The 21573-nt window shown below is 40.8% G+C and overlaps 1 protein-coding gene across 6 annotated transcripts in view; it reads left to right on the top strand.

Moving 5' to 3' along the window:
* The window catches only part of TENM1 (teneurin transmembrane protein 1), a 1637812-nt gene that overhangs the window by 1543043 nt on the left and 73196 nt on the right, over nt 1-21573 (top strand). For all 6 annotated transcript variants that reach the window (XM_074202813.1, XM_074202814.1, XM_074202809.1 and 3 more), the window contains 3 exons: nt 4977-5226; nt 12406-12426; nt 14893-15125. In XM_074202813.1, coding sequence (XP_074058914.1) covers nt 4977-5226; nt 12406-12426; nt 14893-15125 — 504 coding nt within the window. The remainder of the gene's footprint in view (nt 1-4976; nt 5227-12405; nt 12427-14892; nt 15126-21573) is intronic.

Here is a 21573-nt window from a genome sequence, read left to right as displayed (position 1 = left end):
GTTCGAGTTAGTTTCTGACTCAAAGGGGAAATATCTTTGTTTCATTTCCAAAATGGTCTTTCCAAAGCGGCTTTCTCACCCACAGGTTCCTTTTGACACTTGTTGAAAAAAAAAAATCAAGCTGTGTTCTTCCAATTTTTAAGAACTATGTAGGTGGCATGATTGCTATCATTTTCTCACTTTTTCTTTCTCCTTTTTCAAAGAAGAGTCCAAAGTTCATTTCCCTCTTTCAGGAAGTGTATTGGGCAAAGATCACAAGGACCACCAGGTTTCATAACTGAATAGGACTACAACATCCATTGAAAATGTCAGCTTTTTATTTTTCTGTTGTCAAAAGTAGAGCTAAAGTTTAAATAGTACAAATATGAAAGGGCATGTGTCACTTATTAAATTATTAGGTTTGGGGCTTTGATTGGAAACAGTTTGACATTTTCAGAAACCGCTTCTTACTCACGCACTTTTCTTGGCTCATATGGGTTGTCTTTTCCACATGCTTGTCCTTGACATTAAACACAAAAGAGGGAACTGACCTCAATCAAGGCCACCTCCAGCTGTGAGCTCCCTGGAATCTGTATCATCTTGCAGTTTACCATTCTCCACCTTCAAAGCACAGGACAGAAGGAAATGATTGCGAAAAGTTGGCTTTGGGGCCTCCTGACTAGCATGAATTTGTCTCTTCCATGCTAATTCGCCATTAATTAGTTTTTCATTCTTTGGTGCCAAGTTATGTCTCAGGGTGTATTCTAAGTCAGAAGCTTCACATTGGGAAAGGGAGCATTTGTCCATTTTATCATTACATCTGAAGCCCCCATGCTGGTCAAAGATCCCGTCAGAATGCCAGGAAGCAGGCCTAAAGCCAACTCCACCATTGCCTTTTTGTGTGACCTTGGACACAAACACTTCTCCTGAGGTGTATTGCTAATCTAAATCCCACCCACAAAACTGTTTTCTAAGGAGGAATGATAAATCCTTTGGAAACACCAATTTGGAAAGCAGTGATATTTTCCCCTCGGGTCAGCTGATCTTTGCTAACCGATTAAGGCAGGAGGAAAGTCTCTCCAAATTCTCCTGCTCTAATTCCTTCAATTTAGGGGGGGAGAAGCTTACTCTTTAGGCAGCTGCATCTCTTTAATCCAAGAGAGCAGATTAGAAACAAGTCTATCACCCCCCAATTGTGTCTTACTAGTTAAAAAGACATTTTAATTAGATTGGATGCCTGCTGTCCTTCAATTCTTCTGTTTTTCTTTGGCTCTAAATCCCTTATTCAGTGTGGTTTCCAGTAGGTAGCATTTCCAGACCATTTGTCATCCTCACTTGTAGAAATTATATCTTCTTGCAAATTAGCTGTTGACTATAGAGGGATAATTTGAAACATTGTGCCTGAAATGTGTGTATATACAAATGCATATATGCATACATACATTCCTACATACGTCCATACATACACACATGCTATCTACTTTCATTGGCTATATGTTTCTGGGAGGGGGGAGTCACACATACCAAGGACTTGTATCGTACAATACAGGATAGCTTTCAAATTAACAGTCCGTCTTAGAAGAACTCAGGTCTTTGAAGTGATAAGGCATTTACAGTCAACATTACTCACCCATCACATCATAGAACCAGGTTGCTTGGCTGCCATTTGCTGTCATAGCAAATACATTCCCTAATGTTGGCTGCCAGATGAGCGTTAACAATGATTGGTGCATGCTCTGAACATGATTGAGAAGGAGGAAGCTGTCCTAGGCCCTTGCTGTTTGAGGATTGTCATCTCTTGAAGATAAATAAACAGTCTCCTCAAACTTCTCAGCCTTAGAAATAAAGCAATAGCTTCTGTCAACCAAGCAATTTTTGCCATGGGGCAGGGACAGGCATTTCCATTGATTACCCTGGCCTATCTCCCAGTTTGTTTTTCTGTACCCTCAGTCATGTGCTGAGAAAAATATGAATTGTGGCCCTCATTCATAAGTTTGAAAAATGGTGTCTTCTCTAAAATCAGCATAAAGCTCCACCCTCTGGCTTCTGAGGGAAATTTTCATTTCAGCCTTCTTTATAAACTTCCAAAGTTCCAAGTAAAGAAGGAAGGTTTAGTCAAGTGCTTAGTTTAGTGGTACATTTGCTTTATTGCACAACTGACTTAAATTTTTGCAACAGGAGAGAGAGAAGGTGGAGGAGTAAAGACACGGTGCCCTGCTCCCAGACTCCAACAGGCCTGAGCCTGTGGGCTTTCTTTGCAGACTCTGATGGCCAAAGCGTAGCAGAAATCTGGCCTTTCCCATAAATATTGTGTACTAAGTTTCAGGATCACTTGCTTCTGTTTTCAAAATGAGCATTGATGGTGGAGGAAAATGGAAAGGGGGCACTGGTAATTGATCAAGAGTTCCAGGAACATAAACACAATATTTCTAGAGCAACCTCTTGCAGGAGAACTGGTGTTAAATCATTGTTGCTAGATCGCCTGCCCCACTGTTGTATAATGGAAGGTTAAACAGATTCTCAAAACAACAAAAACAACCTTCAAAATGATCTATTTTTGCCAATGCAATACAAAAGGGGCTTGCCCATTTCTGCTCCGATTGCTCCAGCTTTGAACAGGAATGGTAATTTCAGGACATCGGCACTTCAGCTCCTTGCATGAAAGCAAGGCAGAAATTGTTGAGATGTAATCAGAAAGTACATTGCCTTATGTTTTATTTCCTTTAATCATTCTTCTTCTTTGATGGAGTGCTGGGCTTTCTAATGGAATAGGGGAGTTTTAGAATTGCAGACTTAGAAGAATGTTTTAGCATAGCCATCTTTACTGGGGCTTTTTCAAATTGGCAGGAGTCTAGTAGTAATACCATGTCATTTTGAGGGTAATGGTTAAGTATAGCATCATTTTGATACACACATGCACACGGACGCGCATATGAGATCTACCTGAGAAAATAGATGTTAATACCCCATCTGGTGTTTCTAAGCCAATAATTGGAAAGATTTTTGAATACCATGCCCTACAGTGTATTGCTGAAACAGTTGACATACTTCACAGCAGTTTCTGCATTTATGGTCTCATTGGTGGGAGATTCAGTTATTAATGAGGGGAAGAGTTCCTCTCAGTGCCACTGGGGTCTGGTCAGCCCTGTTTTCATACACTGAGGCATGGCCAATCCTCATTGAAGTATACAGTCAGTTTTCAAAGTAAATGTTGTCCTGGGAGCATGAAGCACTGCTCTATTCATCTTCCTTAATTAAATATTCAGAATTCTAAGAAATGACTACACTACCAAATCAGACTCATTAACAAAGTGAAGAGAAAAGTTCTGCCTTTGAAAAGAAGCCCCAAGGAGGGAGGGGGGAGGAGAAAGAATAGGATCTGAAGTCAAAGAGATATAGGGTAAATGGGATTTCAGTTTCCTGGAAGGCAGCTTCCGACTCTGTTTCATAATGTTGATGTCATATTGTTGTGCATGTTTTATTCTCTTATTTATTTGGGCTGGCAATATTACTGTCTCTGAGAGATCAATACTTTCTATTGTGGGACTCTGGAGTCAACAGCCACGTGCTGGGAAAATTGAGGGAAGCATTTTTCAGAGTACGTAGAGCAATACTAGTGGCCAGTGAAGTAGATAGGACTGCTCAGGAGTTAAGTGCTCACTCAATTCTTGGCAGTCCCTCTGGTCCAATCTATTCGAATGTGATTCCACATCCTGGACATTTTACCTGCTCTGGAGTTTTTGATATCTTTGGAATTGGAGACTTTGGAAGTAGAACCCTCAAAAGTGTTTGATCAATGTTTTGGTAAATGTAGTCAGTATCTCTGTTATCTCCACTGGTGAAAGGAAGAAATAATAGTGAATCCCACCATACAGAAGCTGCCTGGAAGTCTCTCTTTGCATTGTGAAAATACAGAAAGGATGCCCTAGTGATAAATAAATGGATACATAAATTTTTGGTTGCAACAGTGGCAAATCACCTTCCTGAGGATATCTCTAGGAGGGTCATTCAAGTGAGTCAGCTGCCTCTATTCAAATAGGTATCAGGAGAAAACGAGTTAGAGATGAAAAATTAGCCATGGATAGCAATAATTTACTGATACGATATAACAATATCATTACAATATACACAGTAGGTTGAAAACATACTCTCCCATGTGACCAGTAAGGAGATTCCAAAAAGAATAGATGTAAAGCATGTCACCAGGGAAATATAGGATTGAAAAAGATTATGTCCAGGTTGAACGTGGTAATATCAAGGAGTTACAAGTGAACAATCTATATAGTATGCTGGAACTCTTTTGAAATTAGAAGAAAGAGAAGACTTCCAGGATGTTGAGTAGACTCCCTGTGGTGAACCTGTGGAATGGCATGGCAAATTCACCCAGGATGGGTAGGTTGGGATAGGCTGAGATCAGCATAATTGGAAGGACATCCAAAATGATGAGATTATAGGTTCATTTACTAAATGTACAGTGTAAAATGAACAGGGAAATCATTATTAGTTGGCTGTGATTTGTTCAACTGTACTTTGTTCAGCCTAATTAGAAATAACCTTAAAATAGAAAGGTGTAATTTACAGCTAAAGAAATATCTCATTTGAAGCAGGAGAGACACCAAAATAAACTGAAGCATGAGGGGCAGTAAAATAGTTTGCTTTGGGAGCGGCTAGGTGGCACAGTGGATAGAGCACCAACCCTGGAGTCAGGAGTATACCTGAGTTCAAATCTGGCCTCAGACACTTAATGATTACCTAGCCATGTGACCTTGGGCAAGTCACTTAACCCCATTGCCTTGCAAAAAAAAACTAGAAAAAAAAACCCTAAAATAGTTTGCTTCATACATACTACCAAACAATAGTAAGATGGGGCTAAAACTCAGATATTAGATGCCATCCCCAAGATTTTTCTATAGCTCAAATTATGTCAAAGAAAACAGCAAGTCACCAAGGCTATATGAAAGATGATCTAATCCCCCTCCTTTTTTTGTTCTTTCTAGGAATTGTGCATAAAGGGAATGGAGAAAACATGTTCATTTCCCAGCAACCTCCAGTAATTTCAACCATCATGGGAAATGGACACCAGAGAAGTGTTGCCTGCACCAACTGCAATGGTCTGGCCCACAACAATAAACTTTTTGCTCCAGTTGCTTTAGCATCTGGCCCTGATGGCAGTGTTTATATTGGGGACTTCAATTTTGTAAGGAGAATATTTCCATCAGGAAATTCCATTAGCATTTTAGAATTAAGGTAAGTTATCTCAGATTTTTTTTTTGGCCTATGGATGAGTGTGTTAGCAGATATAAGGTACCTCCGACTGGGTTTTAGTGTATTATGGGATTCGTGGCCCATCCTGTCCATTTTACCCTTTATTCAGGAGCAACTGCTTTCTAATCTGGTGCTTTCATGGTGAGTTAGCAGCCATAACAGAGAAGTTGAAACATGGGCTGCACACACATGTTACCTAATCTAAATTTGTAGGGATGAAATTTGGGAGTGTAGACTGCTACCAACTCGACGCTTCCAGTAAAAGATGTATTCTGCCAAGCCTACTTCTCTCTGACTTTAAGCTTTCTGCTGATGGCACTGTTATAAGTTCCAACAGCTGGGATGCAGCACCATGAAGAAGGCCACAATGCCAAGACTCTCCTGTACAGGAGAAAACTAAACTTCCCACGTAGTGCCATTCTCAACAATTTTCCCTCCTCCATGAGCTTGTTTTGGACTTTGCAGCATTATAAATGGAGAAGAGACATGGCATTGTCTGTTACATCCACTCCCAAATGTCCCTTTCGGCATCTTTGAGCATTACAATTGTTTGAGGTGGCAAAAGTGGAGGAAATAAAGGAGGAAAATGGATGTGGGAGAATGGAAACCTCATCCACTCTCCAGTTTTTCCAAAGACTGCTCTCATGACCTAAATATGCTGTTACTTCCCCAGAGCTAAGGGAGTGATCCTTCCCCACTGATGAGCATTTCCTATATATTTCTAGCTCCCTAGGAATTTGTCAGAAACTTAATGACTCAGGTATGCAAGAATAATAACTAAGGGGGGAAAGTGTTAGGAAGTCTGTCCAAGGTCTCACTTGATGACATGACTCCCCTCAGCTAGTCTCCAGACTATAAAGCATGGTATATAGGAGCACCGAACATGTAGGAATGTCTTGTTTCTCTAAAATGAATCTGCAGGCAAGTATATGGAACTAAGAACCATTCCCATTACATAGAGTAGGCAGGATACAGAGAAAATGCATTTGTGAATGCAGCCCTAGGTAAAATTACAGGACAAAAATACTTTCCTACCCATGGGTATCTTTATGTTTATAATAGTTCAATATCTTTTAATAGAATTTCTACCTGTTGAACATCTCCCAGCCCACAAATCAGTAAATAGTTAGCATGATACAGTGGAAATTAGATTCTGAAAACCTGGTTTCAAATCTCACCTCTAATGCTTACTACCTATGTGACATTGGGCAAGAAATTCACCTTATAGAACTCAATTTCCTCATCCTTAAAAATGAAAGGATGGGACTAGATGTTCTCTGAGGTCCCTTCTGGCTCTTGAGATCCCATTGAGTCCATTTCTACCATTCTGGCTCTGCAGTATACAACTGTGTGCCTCTACAGTCATTTGCTTATTCAGGGTTGGGGTGAGGATGCCGTTGTTAACAGTCCTAGTGGCAGCTTTCTCTGGTACTTTGGAGAACGGAATAGAATAGTTTAAATGTGTCCCAGAAGCTTCTGGGACCATTAAGTGGATTGCCTCATAAAATGGTGACTGCCCCATATCTCACCTCCAATAAGGAAGGAATTCTCTGGCCTCTCTATGTTCTCCTACAGCACAACCTGAAGAATAATGACAAGAACTTGGGCCTGGAAGCCAGTCAACATTTCTGAGCAATGAACACAGAAGGCGCCATAAAAGACCACTCAAAGAGTTGTACTGTGGATTATTTGTCTACACACATGTATACATATGTACATGAATGCATAAACATACACACTCACATGAGTATTTTAGTTATAAATACATACATGTATGTACATGTGTACATACATGCATACCATACACACATATATATTTGATTGGCACCCATCCCCTTTCTCTCAGCTTATTTAAAACCAAAAAAAAAAAAAAAAAATTCCCAGGCAAACATTTCTCCTCATTTAAAGGCTACATTTAGAAGCCACCTATCCTTGCACTCTTCCTTCTGATCCTTACTTTCTGGCCTTCCCATATTTCCCTTAGTCTTCTGCCTCTTCAACTCCTTTTATAGACACACCGTAGCCAGTAGTTCCTATTCTGCTCCCAGTTTGCCTCTGCTCTGGCCTCACTTTCCTCTCTTCTCAGTTTTGATACTATAGGTGACCATGCCCCTTGAATTCCTCACTCCCCTAATCTTTTGCCAAACCAAACCTCAGGAGATGCTACATCTGCCTTCTCTGCCCTACACTCACATGCTGCTAAACAGGCCCCAGTCGGTGACCTGCATACACTCTCTGCCAATGTGACTACACTGAGTTTTTCTAAGTATAAACTTCACAGAGATTTAGTGAAGTTTCACTTACTTGAAAACCACTTCATTAAATATGTGCCTCAGTAGGGAGGTAGCAACTCTGTCTGTACCAGATTTTGGTTCAAGTAACTTAATTGTTTGCCACAGAACATGGTAGGCTGCTATCCTGGCCTGAGTCATCTGATGCCTTGGAAACCTATACTAATGTAGTGAGTTTTATTGATTGCCAATGGAGTTGGGAGGAAAAGTGAGCAAGTGAAGGAATTAAACAGAGCTCAAAATTAAGACAAGAGCTCTTGAGAACTTCCTGTAACTGCCAAGTATTGCAGATATACATATGTGTAACTCTGTGTACACACACACACACACACACACACACACGATTCTGTACATCTTTTCATTTACCTAAGTAGACAATTATTACATCTTGAGCAGTTTCTTGAGGATATATGAGTTTAGAGTACTTTAAGATCCAATCATGCTTCCTAATAACATCATTCCATGACATTAGTTTTGTCCCTGTTAAGATGGTTTCTCTCTGGCAGGTCCAAATTCTTTCATTCGTACTTTTTTGTACCACATGGAAAATGGAACCCCGAAGCTTCAGAGAAACCAAGACATTTGTTTACCTAGGTTACCCAGGCAAGCGGGAATAAATTGGAGATTGGGACCCAGCTCCTCTGACTTGATCAGATCTTTTCTTATTGTATCATCTTGTCTTTCCTTGGACCATCCTCCTTTTTAGATATTTGAAGCCTGCAATGTCCTCATGTAATCTCATCCGCTAGTCTCAGCTCTCCCTCTTCCTCATGGCAGTCCTTCAGATAACTGAAGGTAGAACTCATCTCAGCCTTCTCCTGACCAAACAGTGCCAGTTCCTGCAACGTCAGTCTTCAATTATTATGGTGTCTTATTCCTCATTCTTTGTTGATGGGCATAGGGCCACTGTGGGACCTCCTGATTCTATCTGAGATAACTTTAAGAAAGTAAAATTAAGTTATTCTATCAAGGGCTTTGCAAGAATTCTGATTGTTACATTGTCCCCTCTCATCCACTAACTTACTGATGCTACTAGAAAATCCATTAAGGTTGACTGGCAATGAGTTGTTCTAAAACCAAATAGAACTCCAGATTCTGTTTGAGACTCTAAAAGTTGAATGGTTGTTAAGTTCAAGCCCCTAAATGTATTGAGGGTCACATGGCCAGTACATGTCACAGCCAGGACTGGTAGCATCTATGGTGGCACAGGGCCTTCCTATCTCAAGCTATGCTCTGGATGTGTATTATATGCTTTCCTAAAAAGAGTGAAGGGAAAAAAAACCTGAGTACTTTAAGGATATGAGTTCTGGATCTGTAAGGGACCACAGGGATCATGTAATAGAACCTCCTCTCATTTGACAGGGGAAAAAAGTGAAGCCCGAGGTGGTTATGTGATTTGTTCAAAAGGTAGTTAACATTGGAGGCAGAACTGGAAGCCAGGTCCTCCGCTTTCTAAGCTAATGTTCTTTCCACTCTGTTGTAGGTGATAGGAAGCAGCAATTCTTCTCCAAATATTCCTAATTCTCCAGTATGTAAAGGCTCAGTTTGTAATGCTCTATTCTTAGCTTAACAATTCATTTGTCTGAACAGGAGAGGGAAGAATATGATCAAAACAGCAACAGTTTGGGGGCAGTCAGGGTGGGGTTAGGAGGAAGGAGCAGGGTTTGGGCCACGTTAGGATTCAAACAAAAGGAGCTTCCATTTCAGTGCTCTGGGGGCCCAGTAAGTCAGTAAGCATTTATTAGGACCCGCTATGTCCCAAACACTGTATTAAGTTTTGAAAATTCAAAGAAAGGCAAAAACGTTGTGTTTGTGTGTGTGTTGTTATTTCTCAGCTATGTCCAACTCTTTGTGACCCCATCTGAGGTTTTCTTGGCAGAGATACCAGAGTGGTTTGCCATTTCCTTCTCTAGTTCATTTTGCAGATAAGGAAACTGAGACAAAGAGGATGAAGTGACTCGTTCAGAGTCACACAGCCACTAAATATCTGAAGCCAGTTTTGAATTCAGGGAAAGGAGCCTTCTTGTCTCCAGTGCCTGTGCTCTGTCCACCGCAGTGCCAGCTAGCTGTCCATGGTCCCTGTCCTGAAAAAGTTTAAATTCTAGTTGGGGAGATATCATACAAAGGTGTTCTTAAAAGGAAGACATTAGCTATATGGGTCGGAGGAGGACAGAGGACAAATCAGGGAAGCAGGAAAGGTCTCCTACAGAAAATGGGCCCAGGAAGCCAGGAGGCAGAAACAAGAAGAATGTTCCATATATGGGGAACAGTCAGTGAAAAGATATGGAGTCCAGAGATACCATATCATGTATGAAAAACATCAAGGGTGACAGTACTTTTGGATCATGAGAGGGAGGGTGTTGGAGAATAAAATACAAGAATATTTAAAAATGTAGGAAGAGATCTTTCTAGCTCTGGAAGTTTTCAATGAGAAATAAGATTCTATGTTTTGAGAGTGGAGATAATAGGAACTGGAAGTTGCCCTGCCTAATGTACAGCCTAATGGGTAGGTAGAATACACTATTGCTTATATATTTTTATTTTATTAGAGAATATTCTTGCCTAGTGATAACTTCTTCTCCAATTCTACAGCCTGCTACCTGTTCTCCACCATTAGAAGTTCATTCTTTTGGCATTGAGTCATTCCCTAAAACCCTTATCTCTTATAAACTTAACTATGTATGTTGATACCAGTCATTGATAGTTCAACAGTTTAATTTATCAGATTGCTTTCACCAACATGACTTCTGGATGACAATAGGACCTTAAGACACAAAAGAAATGAGTTTTGTTAAAAAGGAGAGAGATCCAAGTCATGATGCATTAATCACAGAGAGTTGGAATATCACCCTAAGTGGGTGGTAGTTTGAGGACTGGAGCTACCTGGGGGAAAAAGACATAGAGAGAGAGGATGAGCACCAAAAATGCATGATTTTCACCAAGGGTTAGCCCTAGCCAAAACTAAAGAAATAAATAGATGAAGGCAAACAGAGGGCTCTGGAGTCATAGTTTGGCATTGCTGCAAAGCTAGGAAAGGATGAAAAGTGGCATTGAGACTGTGAATAAGATGGGACAGCTGGGCGGCACTGTGGATAGAGCACTGGTCTTGGAGTCAGGAGGATCTGAGTTCAAATGTGACTTCAGACATTTAATAATTACCCAGCTGTGTGGCCTTGGACAAATCACTTAACCTCATTGCCTCAAGCAGATCAGTGGTACCCCTACTCCCACCCCAGCACCTCATTATACCACCTCTTAAAAAGCTTTGGAATTCCCCTTCCTGACTGTCTGGAAGAATCAGGTGATGACTGTCAGTGCACTGGGAGTTTCATAGATCTCCCACACTAGCACTTCAGCATGTTCAAAATGGTTTGCTAGACTAACTCTTGTGGCCATAGGAGCTTCAGCACAATGACTTGGAGATGAAGCAAACTCCCTACCTTTGAAAGAACAGTGATCATTTTTACATCCTCCCTGTGAGACGTTAATGAGAAAGGCTGCTTTGCATAATCCAGTGCCTCTTTTCTGTCTCACAGTGGAATTATTTGCAATAATAGGAGTGAGCAGCTGCAAAAAAAGTCAAATACTGCCTTCCTCCCTCCCTTCCCAGCCACTGGAATCCAAAAATTCAAAGCCCTTTAATATACTCAACACCCCTCTTGGAACCCCTGTCATGGGTCCATGTTCAAGTTTCTAATCTGTGTCAGCACAAGGGTCTTCTGGAACTTTGATTAAGAAGTCTTCCTAGATAGGGTCTGCCTGCAAGCACAAGCTGCTATGTCTTCACATTGTGCTTTAAGGCCTGATGATGGAGCTCCTCGAACAAGAAGCCACAGAAACAGTATAATCCAGGGTCAATTAGTCAATCAAGTATTTATGAAGCAGACAAGACAGGCACTGTGCTAAGTGAGCACTAGGAGAGAAGAAAGGGAAAACCAGTCCCTATCACTCAAGGAGCTCATTCTAATGGAAGAGATGACATGTAAGTACCTAGAAACATAGAAGATGCCCACAGTGTAGGATGATAATCTCCGAGGGAAGGCACTAAGAGTGGGAGAGACCAAGAAAGTCCTCCTTTAGAAGGTGAGATTGAAGCCATGTCCCTAAGGAGACCAGAGGAGCCAGGGGACAGAAATGAGGCATTTTGGAGATAGACAGGGAAAAGCAATCAGTAATCCTTCCTGTTCCTTTGGAGCCATTGAAACAAATTCCTGAAATCCTGCTGGTAACCAAGTTCTGCTAATCTTGAGAGCGATTCCCTATGAACACGTAAATCAGGAATGACTCCAGATGGAGGCATTTGTATGTCTACCTTTTTCTTGTTATCCCAAAGTATGTAAACATTTTCTATTTTAGCTGATAAATGATAATACCTTCCTTTTTTCCTTGATTGTTAATGGCATCAGGGAAGCTTTAGAATAAAAATGTCTAAGCAACTATCATAGCCATTTCTTTGGGTAAGAGTTGCTCCCAAGTCAGTGAATTGCGTAGCTCCTCTCGAGGATGCCTACATCCCTACAGACCCTAGAACTTCCTGCTTGTTGAGTTTGTTTTCTTCATGCCCTGTGATGTCCAAAGAACTAGGGGACCAAAAGGCCTGACAACTTTGGTGGGTCCTCTCTGCCTCTGTAACATAACTGATGACCTCAGCCTTCCATCCCTTACCCAGGAGGCAACTCTACTCACCTGGGCTCAATCATATCAGCAGATTGGACTCAGGAGGTACACTCCCATATCTTTGAACCCAGGCTTTTGATGGAATATCTCAAGCTAGGCAGTGAATGTTAACCTTGATTTGACTTGTCCAGTAACATTCACCACTCACTCTTTTCTTTTGGATGGCCACTCCTGGATCCTGTGCACACATTAGAAACAGAGATACGAGACACAGGTAAGTAAACTTTAGTTCCCATGTAGAGACCATTTTCTCAGAATGTCCTAACAGAGAATTTTTCCTTCTGAAATAAAATGACAGAAATACTGTGAAATTTGAAGTTGGAACTCAGGAAAGCTTCTTTCTGGTAAGCGGGGGATCAATACATGAAGCTTTGTTGGAGAAGCTTCGAGAAAGTTTGGAATCAGAAAATAGGACAAAATGAAAGCTTTAGAATGAGCATATCACATGAAAGCAGAGTCATCTTTATGGGTCCTGAAGCTCTAGTCTTAGATGAGCCCACTATCTGGAACTTTAGTAAAATATGCACTCCAAACTTTACTAGCTTTGGGTAGAGATAGAGATAGTATAATAAATGACTCGGTTGGTTTCAGAGAAGCATCTGCTTCGGTGCAATGAAGGGTATTTGAGCATGATTCCCCCTCCATGGGGATATTTAACCTGAGTCGGGATGACTTTTTCTCAAGTCCATTGTAGTGGTGTTAGTTTTCATATATGGGTTAGGCTAGACAGCCACTAAAGTACTATCTCATTCTCCAACTTTGAGATTCTGTGATGGATTTTCCTATACAAAGGGAATAATGAGCAAATGGGGAATGCCATAGACCTGCAATTAGTTTCAATGATTACTTGTGATCAGTGTGTTTGTGCATTCCACATGTCAAAACCCTCTCAAATTAGCTGGAATTACAGAGGAGAAAATTGAATTTGGTCACTCCTGAATGCAAATCTTTCATCACATGATGCTGAGAATGTTTGTTTGTTTGTTTTTTCAATTTTTTTTTTCAATTTCAATTTCAATTTATGTAGTTCCTTTGCCTGACTACCAGGTTTGCTGCATTGGTTCTCAGATTGCTTGCTAAGAAAATGTTAGTATTAATTATAAGTATTAATTGCCTATTTAAGAAGTGATGTGAGTTGAACTAGCATTAATTAAATGGTCTTTTCTAGGTTGCGGGGCCTGGCTGGAATAAATGTCTAACATTCATTCACTTTCAAATCTAACAGCAAGGTCAGAGAAAGGCTCTTCCACACTCTCCAGTTGACTCCAAAGACCAAAAGCCACTGTGTCTAGTGCTCTGGGTCTGATATGTTCTCTGAATTGTTGTCTCTATGGGCTTTGGCCCATTTTCCCAAAGTCAGACTGTCTCCAAGCTCCTGAGGGAATCAGTATACAGTCTTTTGTGATTTTGCTCATTTTGCTTTTGTAGGGTCTGTCAGTGACCAAGAAAATGGCAACCATGAGGTTTCACTTTGGTGTTCAGGGCTCTTCCATTTTAAGCCCTGAACCCTTTAGCCAAAAAACACCTTGGAGAAGCTCTCCATTGGAAACTGGAGAACAGATTTTCTTCAAGTGACTTCTAATCTAGAATCTGCCATTTTAGCAATCCTGGGCACATACTCCCTATACCACCTACTTGTCATTGGGTGCCCTCAACTAAGGTTTGGGGAGAATGATCATTCCAAATTCCCTCACAGGCATGGTAGGGATACTCAATAATGGATGAAGGTAATGCATTCCAAAGTGCTTTTGTGTGAGTAACATTTCCCTTGGAGAGAGGGCCTATAGAATCTTCCTAAACAAAGCATGATTCATTTAACTCTGGTGAAACTCGAACAAAGTCATTATCAAAGCAATGAAGGTTATTTCCAGGCATGGTTACAGCCCCTTCATCATCCTGGAAGGATGTTAGTAGACTGGAGATTTTGGAAGAGGAAACATCAACTAAATATAAAGTTTTGCATGCCCCTCACAAAGCCATGTTTGCTGTGACTGCCAAGTCAATTTAGAGACCTGCTGGGAGTCTTTCTGCTTTTATCACAGTACCTCTTCTGCTGTTCCCAGAGCTGGAAGCTGCCCCTGTAGAACCCTGAATTCAGTACCAGTTTGCCCAGGAGTTTTTTACAGCCTTGAAATCTACAAGTCTCCTATCTATTCATTATTATCCATGAATATATTTGGGGGGACAGGCAGCAAGGAAGACATCAAATTGTAGCAGAAAGTGCTAGTTCATAGAGAGGGATACTAAGATATGCTTAATTGCATAGATGACTCTTACCCCTCTCTTTTCTTTGAGTCAATAGACAAGGCCTAAATGAATATATCTTTCAGAATCTGGTTTGCTTTCTAATGAACTGGAGAAAGGTGATCTCTTAGGTGTGTGTAATCTCTTCTAATGTCTTTCCTACTACTGGCAAGACAACAAAACAAAAACCACTCCAAGTGAAGAATATTCTGATGGTGGATCTGGCTCTCTTGGTACAAGATGGACAGTAGAAACATGTTCAGAGAGTCAAGAAGTGTTGTTGTTTATTTTTGACCAAGATCAGTGGAGCTGGGGTGACTGGGTTGGGGTGGGGAGATGGGGAGAACAGGGAGGTTTAAGGGAGCTGAACAGAACAGGGAGAGTTAAGGGAATTGAACAGATGGCTTCATAAAGCTTTGCTTTTGCTTCTCCCTAGCACAAGTCCTGCTCACAAATACTATCTAGCTGTGGATCCAGTGTCTGAAGCCCTTTATCTATCAGACACAAATACAAGAAGAGTCTACAGGTTGAGATCTCTTGGAGAAACCAAAGATGTGGCGAAGAATTTTGACATAGTGGCAGGAACTGGTGATCAATGCCTTCCCTTTGACCAGAGTCATTGTGGAGATGGAGGAAGAGCATCGGAAGCTTCACTCAACAGTCCCAGAGGTAGGAAAGTGGCCAATTAGATTTCATTAAAGCACAAGAATGATCACACTGGATCAGACCTCTGGTCTATCCAATTTGTGCCTCTGATATTGAGAACAGCCATGATTGTTCTTTATTTCTACCTCAGTGAATGAATGAATGAATAAGCAATTCCTATGTGCTAAAGCACTATACTAATCCCTTAGAATACAGATGCAAGTGAGGAACATAGTCCTTGCCCTCCGGGTACTTACGTTCTAGTGGGAGAAACATCAGAACTGGAGAAAGTGTGGCTGAGGAAGAACACCTGGGTCTGTAAAATTGTAAGCTTGGTGAGTGAGGCCTCACTCTACCTTCATTCTGTTCATTCACTTACTTATGGCTGTGGTTCCAGAACTGCTGGGGGGGTGGAGGGGTAGAGAAGAAGAAAAAAAAAAAGTTAAGCCCAAGACACTAGCCGACTCTATGAAGGAGGTGGCTGGAAAGTTGGAAACAGAGACTTTGCTCATGGAGCTTTGGGAGAGGCAGTCCCTACTCAGAGGACAGAAGGTCTTTGGGACAAGAGTGTTAACTATTTTTGTGTGTCCTTGAACCCATTTGGCAGTCTAGGGAAGCTTATAGATCCCTTCTCAGAAGGTTTTTTTAAATACTTAAAATAACATACATAAGATTACTAAAAATGATTATTTTATCATATAGTTAACAAAATATTAAGAAAGAAGTTGATGGCCCCTAGGTTCAGAGCTTCTGGACCTGGTTTCTGGTGTGGGTGATTAAATGGTTGTGTTGGGACATGGGAGGCTATAGAGAAAATGGCCATAGAATAGGTTATCAAATGAGAAATGTTCACTCTAACATTCATAACTACCCTCACTATTATGGAATAAATTTGACATCAGTGGCTTTAACTAAATCCTCAAAACTGTTTATAATCTATATTGTACCATCTGTGAGATAAATTCCAAAGGTTTGCTGCCTGCTGTGTAAAGCAGAATTTTGTTGGGAGGAGGTTGTTGATGTAGTTTTTTATATTTGAAATTTATCTCTCCGAAGCTTCAGAGGGAATCCCCTTCATTCTTGTGTTCAAGATTTTGTGCCCAAATCAAGGTTCTCCCTTTCCTTCCCTTTTGTAATCATAGATTTTCAGTCATATCCTTTCTGAAACTTTCTTTCTCATCTGAAAAATCCTTTTTACTCCATCCTCTGCCCCTTGACCATTGAAGGCCTCTCTTTTGAACTTTCTTTTGCTTATCTCTTTAAACTCTTATCTCTTTAACTCATTAAAAAATGTAATTGAGGGGTGGCTAGGTCGCGCAGTGGATAAAGCCACCCACCTTGGAGTCAGGAGTACCTGGGTTCAAATCCGGTCTCAGACGACACTTAATAATTATCTAGCTGTGTGGCCTTGGGCAAGCCACTTAACCCCATTTGCCTTACAAAAACCTAAAAAAATGTAATTGACTCTAGGCAGCCTTATGAAGATCCAGAGTGGCAGTATGGTTTAGAGGATAGATGCCCAGCCTTCAGCCTTTGAGGAGAGAGTTCGGATTTGAAGTCATGGCTCTGATATTTCTATATTTCTATATTTCTAACTATGGGATCTCAAGCAAGCCATATAATCCCTCATTGCCCCAGGAAAATCTCTGAGACTTGTTCAGATGAGATGGCTTAGGAGAAAAGAATAGTTCATACTGGGAACTCCTCACATGATGAAATCACGGTTCTACCCCTTCCAAAATTCAGCTCTTATTTATATCGAATGTCAGATGTTCCCTTTCTCACCATTTGACATTTCCAATGTCAGGATAAAATCCCATTTCCTTTCTGAATTTAAGTCTTGCACTTTTCTTTAAGGACCATATTTTCCATTAAACTCTACCCAATGGCTATTTCCTTCTTGAATTTCTTTCCCAGTTGGAGTGGCTGCCCTCCCACAGAAAGTTAGATAGTGTGCTTGCTATTATTATCTAGTTTCATCTCCTCAGCTGGATTGCAAACTCATTGGGGTCAGAAGCAGTGGCTGATGATGAGGGTGATACTAAACCCTTTCTATCCATTAGTTCATGTGAGCCTCCCAACCCCCTTAGAGGAAAGACAGGTCCCGAGATGACCTGCAATGAGCCGGAAGGAACCTTAGAAACCATATCACATAGGCCCATGGTATCTAGGTGGGTAGAGGACTGGGGAGAGAGTTGGAAAAATCTAAGTTTAAACTCTTCCTCAGATAGTCACTATCTCAGGGACCCTGGACAAGTCACTTCATTTCTACCCGCTCCAGTTTCCTCAGCTGTAAAGTGGGGGCAATTATAATGCCTACTCCCCAGAGTAGTTGGGAAAACAAAACGAGATGACGTGTATACAGCATTTTGCAAGTTTCCGGTCCCTATATCAATGGTAGTTACTGTTGTCACCTAGGCTCATGCTCTCAATATGCCTTCGAAGAGAAAGCTAAGAAACTGCCTTACTCAGTTTCATAGAGGGTAGGGGGCGGCATAGATGGACTTGGGTCCAGGCATCCTAATGGAAGCTGCCTCTCAGTCCTGTTAACTACCTCTTGATACCTCATAGCAAGGTCACTAGAGTCTATTTCTCTGTAATCTTTTGATGTTTAATGGGAATAAGTTTTGTTTTTTCCCCCTCTAAGGAGATACACGCTCTAACAGATGGTGACACATTGTGAAATGTAACTTTTGAAATCGATCCTTCTCTTGCATTGCCACTTGGAGGCAGGTCATCATCTCGCTCCCAGCTGCCTTTCCAGAGACCTGCTCAGGCCAGGGTTCCCGATTGCAAACAGGCCTGGCTCTCCTGCCTGACTCTAAGGATATTCTGGGAAGGAAGCAGTTCCCCATTGGGCTTGATGTCATTAAAGAAGCACCTCCCCTTTCCTTTTGCCATAGGAATTAGAGCTCAGCTTCTATAGATAGATAAAACCTGGTAGGGTCTCAGCTTTGGGGCATTGGCTCTGATGGTCATAATTAACATGGACCAGTAAAGCTTTAGGAATGAGAGTTTCTCCTATTCAAGAGAGTATTAAATTGAGTTGTACCTCATGGTAGATGGAGGTATATGTTTCCCATCACCTATTTTTTGCAACTTAGTGTACTTCATAGAATTCAAGAGTTGACAGGGGCTAAACTCCCCAGATAAGATGAGGGGCTGTTCCTTTCTGACAGGTCTGCAGACCCCACAGCCTCTCTTGAGTATGCATTCCAGAATTTTATTCCCTGAAAATCAGGACAGAATCTTTGGGCTATCAGAGACATCAATGGTCCTCCATCTGATCCAACTGATTCCACCAAAGAATATACACCCATGAGTGGTTGTCTGTCCTCTGCTCAAAACTCCTCAAGGAAAAGAAATATTTTCCTTTTCCAGTTCAACCTATAAGCTGTCTTTCTATGATGGCTTTTTTGATGAGCAAACTCCCTTGGTCTCTGGTGGGTTTTTGGTGCTATTTTAAGAGACATAATGGAAAAGATATGAAGGGCCAAGCCATGTCTACATTGCAGCCAAAGATATGGTCAGTAACTAATTACTACCTGTCCTATAGAATTCTTTATTAAGTGCCTCAGTTGACCACTTCAGGGTTGGAAGGTTGAGACTGGGACTCTTGAATGACCAGAGCAGGAAATAGATCCAGAACATAAGGAGGTTTTTTTTTTGTTTTGTTTGGTGTTTTTGTTGCTGAGGGGGAAAGGAGGTGTGCCTCTCTAGAAGTCTGCTGCTGATGCTGGGAGTGAGGCCAAGTACCCTACAACGATGCTGTTGGCATCTCTTAAATCAGAGGCGTCAAACATTGGGCACAGGGAGGGCAGCCCAAACCAGATTAAAACATAATTGGGAAAAATTACACAAAATAAATCAAAGGATTATAAAACATAAATATTACCTTTTAAAATAAAGTCATTATGTGACCTGCAGGGAATCACACTTCCTAGATTAGTGTTTCTATTTAAGTTTGACTTCATTTCCACACTCTCAGGCAAAGCTCCATTTAACTGACTCTAATTCTTGATCTGCCCAAATCTTTAGTTCCTCATCTCAGTTTTCTTAGCTGTAGAAGGAGGGGCTGACACCAGAAGATTGCTAAGATCCCTTCAAACTCTAATTCGGTTTTTACCTCCATCTCATATTTGCAGAACTGCTGGGGTTTTTTTACCCACATATAAAACTTGACCCATATTATCATTATCAACAAGCGTTTACTGTGCGAAGTGCTAGGGGTGCAAAGAAAGGTGAAAGTTTGGGGGGCTTACACTGCCTGGGTCTTCCAGCTGTTCTTCCATTCCCTGTGATCTTTTCAGATAACATTGCCAGCTGCTCAGCAGTCACAACTGCCAGGTACTTCAGGATCTTAGGATTCTGGTGAGCCTGGCGACTTGAACTCATCTTGCGTATCAATGCCCTGCTGATCCATTTTGTTCTCTCCAAGCCAGTCAAAAGATGTTCTACTTTACAAAGAAGGAAAAAAAGAAGCCATTTAAGACTGGGCTGGCTCTGCTTTCCATGTCACCCATTCTCATCAACTCATCTACCTATTGCTTCCTTGACCCACTTATTTTCCTTCTTTGAATTGTTCTCAGCTTTTTCTTTCCAGCCTCAACTCATTCCGTGCTTTAATGGTCCTGTTGTTCGTCTTACCTTTACCCTTTAATTGCCTTTGAAGCCCAGATGGCACCACACTTTCATCTTCAACTCCTTCCGTTCCACCCTCAGTCCCTTGACTTCACTTTTATTTTCTATACACATCTTCCTTCTCCAACTATATCATCCCTTGATATGACTCCTTTTTCTCCCTCAGTAGAATGATTTCTTTTATGTCTTAAGAGTTTCATTTTTGAGAGCTTTTTACTCTTCCTGGGGTTGGTTCTTCCTTCAAACCCATGGCCTCAAGTTCCTATCCTTTCTTTGAACCCTTTGAAATCTTCTCTCCCCATATTTAAACTGTGCCCAACTTGCCTTTTCTTGATAGAAAACGAAGTGATTACTTTCTTCGCCCATTGAAGTTCCCATCACTTCTACCCCTGGAACCAATTTTTCTTTGTTATTGAGGACCTACAAAGGAGAAATTCCCCTTATCATCCCCTCTACCTTAAATTATTAAGGCACAAAATTATAAACTTCCTGATTTGGACTCAGAAAAAAACTCCTATTAGATCTTTCAGTCATTGAGGTCCCAGATTTAGACCATAGATTTAGAGTTCTGATTTCTAGGCCAGAATACTCTTTCTACTACAGAAGAGCCTTGATTGATTTGACTGAAAGTCTTGACCTCTCTCAGAGTTAGACAATAGTTCAACATCAATACATGATTACTGAGCAAATGTTATATGGGTAAGAAGACATGGTTCCTGGCCTTTATGATATCCTTAGATAGAAAAGACTGAAAATGAAACTCATTTTAAAGCAGAGTATAATAGTTTGCTCAAAACTGGTATGGAAATACAGAGGAATTCAAAGGATCACATTCCCTCTTTGTACTTTATCAACTCATATAAATTTAAGTTTAATTTTTATGGTGATGATTCCTTGATCCAGCTAAAGTCTCTCTCCTAAACTCCAGACCTGTTGATTCTTAGGTTATCTCTTCTTGACCTGTTTCCCAGGTCAGTTATTTTCGATTTAATATTCCTTACATTTTCTTTAGATTTTTTTCTAGTCTTTTGATTTTAATATTTCTTGCTGTTTCATCAAGTTGTCAATTTCTGGTTGATCCATTCTAATTTACAGAGCGTACTATCTTGGGTAAAGTTTATCACTATGTGTTCAAAGATACGAATTTTCCTTGCCATTTATTCCCTTAGATAGTTTATTTGTAACTCATTTTTTTGGTTTTTGCAAGGCAATGAGGTTAAGTGATTTTCCCAACATCACAAAGCTAGGTAAATATCAAGTGTCTAAGCTCAGATTTGAACTCAGGTCTTCCTGACTCCAGGGTCCATACTCTGTTCACTGTGCCACCTAGCTGGTTCATCTCATTTCATTTCTTCCAGGTACTCTTATAGTCTTTGTGGACAGGATATTTTTTTAGTTTTTTTTGCAAGTCAAATGGGTTTAAGTGGTTTGCCCAAGGCCACACAGCTAGGTAATTATTAAGTGTCTGAGACCCGATTTGAACCCAGGTACTCCTGCCTACAGGGCCGGTGCTTTATCCACTGCACCACCTAGCCACCCCAGGATATTTCCTTTTTTCTGAAACTGCTTAAGTTTGTGAAGTTACTCTCTTCTTCTAGGAACATTTTGAATTGATTATTCCACAGGCATCTCTAAATTACCATGTCCAAAATGAAATTAATTAATTGGTTATTATTAATTAATTGATAATTATCTATGCCCACACTTCATCCTTTCTCTCTTCTAAACTTGATTGCTGTTCATCTCAGTCTAGGTATCACGATCCTTGACTCTCCACTCTCACTCATTCCACCTATCCAATGAGTTGCTAGAATTTGTCATTTCTACCTCT

This window comes from Macrotis lagotis, chromosome X, assembly GCF_037893015.1.
Source record: "Macrotis lagotis isolate mMagLag1 chromosome X, bilby.v1.9.chrom.fasta, whole genome shotgun sequence".
In the NCBI taxonomy this organism is placed as follows: Eukaryota; Metazoa; Chordata; class Mammalia; order Peramelemorphia; family Peramelidae; genus Macrotis; species Macrotis lagotis.
Note: the sequence above shows the minus strand (reverse complement) of the source record. Positions and strands in the feature narration are given on the sequence as shown.